This window comes from Rasamsonia emersonii, assembly GCF_000968595.1.
Source record: "Rasamsonia emersonii CBS 393.64 chromosome Unknown ctg1118621760909, whole genome shotgun sequence".
In the NCBI taxonomy this organism is placed as follows: domain Eukaryota; kingdom Fungi; phylum Ascomycota; class Eurotiomycetes; order Eurotiales; family Trichocomaceae; genus Rasamsonia; species Rasamsonia emersonii.
Window position 1 is genome coordinate 1 of NW_013562696.1, and position 2,824 is coordinate 2,824.

At 49.8% G+C, this 2,824-nt stretch overlaps 6 protein-coding genes across 6 annotated transcripts; 3 read left to right on the forward strand and 3 right to left on the reverse strand.

Moving 5' to 3' along the window:
- Positions 1-2: 2 nt before the first annotated feature.
- Positions 3-410, reverse strand: T310_8767 (uncharacterized protein; the record flags this gene model as incomplete). The annotated part of the gene is made up of 1 exon (XM_013468539.1): positions 3-410. A coding segment is annotated over one exon (408 nt), but the record flags the coding sequence as incomplete, so codon positions are not given.
- Positions 411-970: 560 nt separating this feature from the next.
- On the forward strand, positions 971-1,246 carry T310_8769 (Cysteine synthase; the record flags this gene model as incomplete). The annotated part of the gene is made up of 1 exon (XM_013468540.1): positions 971-1,246. A coding segment is annotated over one exon (276 nt), but the record flags the coding sequence as incomplete, so codon positions are not given.
- A 138-nt stretch (positions 1,247-1,384) lies between these two features.
- T310_8770 (Cysteine synthase) lies at positions 1,385-2,095 on the forward strand (the record flags this gene model as incomplete). The annotated part of the gene is made up of 1 exon (XM_013468541.1): positions 1,385-2,095. A coding segment is annotated over one exon (711 nt), but the record flags the coding sequence as incomplete, so codon positions are not given.
- A 60-nt stretch (positions 2,096-2,155) lies between these two features.
- On the reverse strand, positions 2,156-2,449 carry T310_8772 (uncharacterized protein; the record flags this gene model as incomplete). Its single annotated transcript, XM_013468542.1, has 1 exon — positions 2,156-2,449. A coding segment is annotated over one exon (294 nt), but the record flags the coding sequence as incomplete, so codon positions are not given.
- T310_8773 (Cystathionine beta-synthase) lies at positions 2,160-2,786 on the forward strand (the record flags this gene model as incomplete). Its single annotated transcript, XM_013468543.1, has 1 exon — positions 2,160-2,786. A coding segment is annotated over one exon (627 nt), but the record flags the coding sequence as incomplete, so codon positions are not given.
- Positions 2,450-2,824, reverse strand: T310_8776 (uncharacterized protein; the record flags this gene model as incomplete). Its single annotated transcript, XM_013468544.1, has 1 exon — positions 2,450-2,824. A coding segment is annotated over one exon (375 nt), but the record flags the coding sequence as incomplete, so codon positions are not given.

The following is a 2,824-nucleotide window of genomic DNA, read 5'->3' on the forward strand; positions in this document are numbered from 1 at the left end:
CCAGACAGCGCTTGGGATAATAATTGATTGACGTGTCGGCTCGAAATTGGAGGGAGGGGGGTCTGACAGTAGTTGCTGTGTACGAGCCGCAACTCATGCAGCAAAATCAGCCATGAGAGTTGCACAATATGCCGGGTGCCGAGTGCCTGGCATCTTATCTGACGATTCTGGCAAGCAGTCATGCTACATGACTCCGTACGGGGTACTCCGTACTGCATGCAAGCCACGGAGATATTAATAGGGGCCCACAATGCGATCAGTATGGTTAGCGTCCAGAGGTCTAGGGCCAAAATGACCTCACTTGTGATTCTGTGAAGCAACCGGATATTATTATCTGAGACAAAAGGAGACGACCCCTGAGTTCTTGGGCTTATATCAGCATGATCCTTCGTGCTGTTGAGCTTCTCTCGTTATGGTCTTTAGTTCTTCGAGGTTGTCAACTATCATTTCTGGTTTCTAGTCAAATAGATGGTCTCAATTGTTGTCTCACGTGTAGATAGATATTCTAACCAGGAGGACTGGCATGGACGAGCCTGATCCGGCGATACGTGCCACTGAACAAGGCGGGGAATTGGGGTTTGGGGGGAAGGAATACGCCAAATGGAGCCATGTGATTGTTCAAAAAGGAACACGGAATGCGCCTACGCTTTCATGAAGAATGATATATAAACACGGAGTACATAAATGCCCAAGAGTAATAGTAATATATAATATAATAGGCTGTCCGTTTGCAGGTCAGTAGGGCTGCAGGGCATGATTACGTTATCCGGCAGCGACTCGTTCTGGACCAGGGCGGGCACCTGCGGTTAAACTCGGCGAGGGGCAACTTTGAGCACGCAAGAGTTCGCCAGAAATAAGAATGCGATAAAATCTGTTTTTCTTTGCCCCTGCCGTCATTCTACGGCTTTTTCATCCATTCCTTGAGAACTATTTTATCAATCGCTACTTGCTTTGCTTTGATACCGCGTAATTCAATCTCATCGCCATGTCGCCCAGCAATTCGGTTGCCCCTCCAGGGGTGCTAGACTCGATAACCGAACACATAGGCAATACTCCTCTTGTCCGGTTGAACCGTCTACCACAGAGCCTTGGGATCGAAGCCACTGTATACGCGAAGCTTGAATACTTCAATGCTGGCGGCAGTGTCAAAGATCGAATCGCACTGCGGATGATCGAGGAGGCTGAGCGTTCGGGGCGGATAAAACCCGGCGATACATTGATCGAGCCGACCAGTGGAAATACGTGAGTATTAATGTTCATATCTTGCTCCACTAGAGATTAAGTGTGCTAACAAAGGACCGAAGAGGTATTGGATTAGCGCTTGTTGGAGCCGTGAAGGGTAAGTGCCGTCTCTGAATAAGTTTGGGTCGAAATTTTGGTGTAACACATCGGGTCTCTAGGCTACAAGACAATCATCACACTCCCGGAAAAAATGTCTGCTGAGAAAGTCTCCGTCCTACGCGCTTTGAATGCGACTATTATTCGCACCCCTACGCAGGCCGCGTACGACTCGCCAGAATCCCACATTGGAGTCGCAAAGCGCCTGGAGAAAGAGTTGCCCAACGCGCACATCTTGGATCAGTACAGCAACATAAATAATCCACTGGCGCATGAACTCGGCACCGCTCAAGAGATTTGGACTCAGACGAACGGAAAGATCACAGCCGTCGTTGCAGGTGCAGGAACTGGTGGTACAATCACAGGTCTATCTCGAGGGTTGAAGAAACATAACCCAAATGTCAAAGTCATTGCGGCTGATCCACATGGATCTATCCTGGCCTTGCCTGCTTCGTTGAACACCGAGCATGCAAACAAGCCATACAAGGTGGAAGGTATCGGATATGATTTTATCCCCGATGTCCTCGACCAGCATGCGGTGGACAAATGGTACAAGACAGGAGACAAGGAATCTTTCCAATATGCCCGGCGCCTAATCGCCGAGGAAGGTCTCCTGGTAGGTGGAAGCAGTGGGAGCGCTATTGCTGCGATGGTACAAGCTTGCAAGGATTATGGCTTTGGAAAAGATGACGTCGTCGTAGTCATCCTCCCGGATAGCATTCGAAGCTATCTCACCAAGGTGAGTCGCATCGTCTGAGGAGATTCATTTGGGGTTTCTTGCTGTTGTCGTTAACTGTAATATCTCTTACTAACTTCTCTAGTTTGCCGATGACGACTGGCTTGCCGCAAATGATCTACTCCCTTCAGATCCTTCCGAGACTGCTCCAACTTCTCCGGAATTATCAGCTCGAGGAAACAAGGACCCGCTGTCTGCTGCTAAGGTCAAATCACTGAGGTTAAAGCCGGTGACGACGATTCGATCCAATGACACCTGTGAGACGGCCATTGAGCTCATGAGGGATAAAGGATTCGACCAGCTTCCTGTCCTTGGTCCCGATGGCAAGAGGCTTGCTGGCCTCATCACCCTCGGGAATATCCTCAGCTGGATCTCTCATGGACGCGCAACTGGGAAGACTCCTGTCTCGGAGGTCATGTTCGATTTCTCGAAACTGACCGAGGTGGTCACGGATCCCCGAGACATCCTTGCAATCGACTCGAGCGAGAACGGAGAGCCCTCAAAGACAACAGGGCGAAGAAAACCGCGGGGCAAAAACCGCAAATTCATCGAGATTACATGGGACACTCCACTGAGCGTGCTGAATCGATTCTTTGAGTGGAACAGTGCCGCAGTTGTAACCGAAAGGGACAGCGAGGGCACGATGAAGCCAGTCGCAGTGGCAACAAAGGTCGATCTTCTCACCTGGCTGCTACACCAGAACAAATCTTGAGATATTCCCCCTTCTCTCTCTCTCTCTCTCTCTTCTTT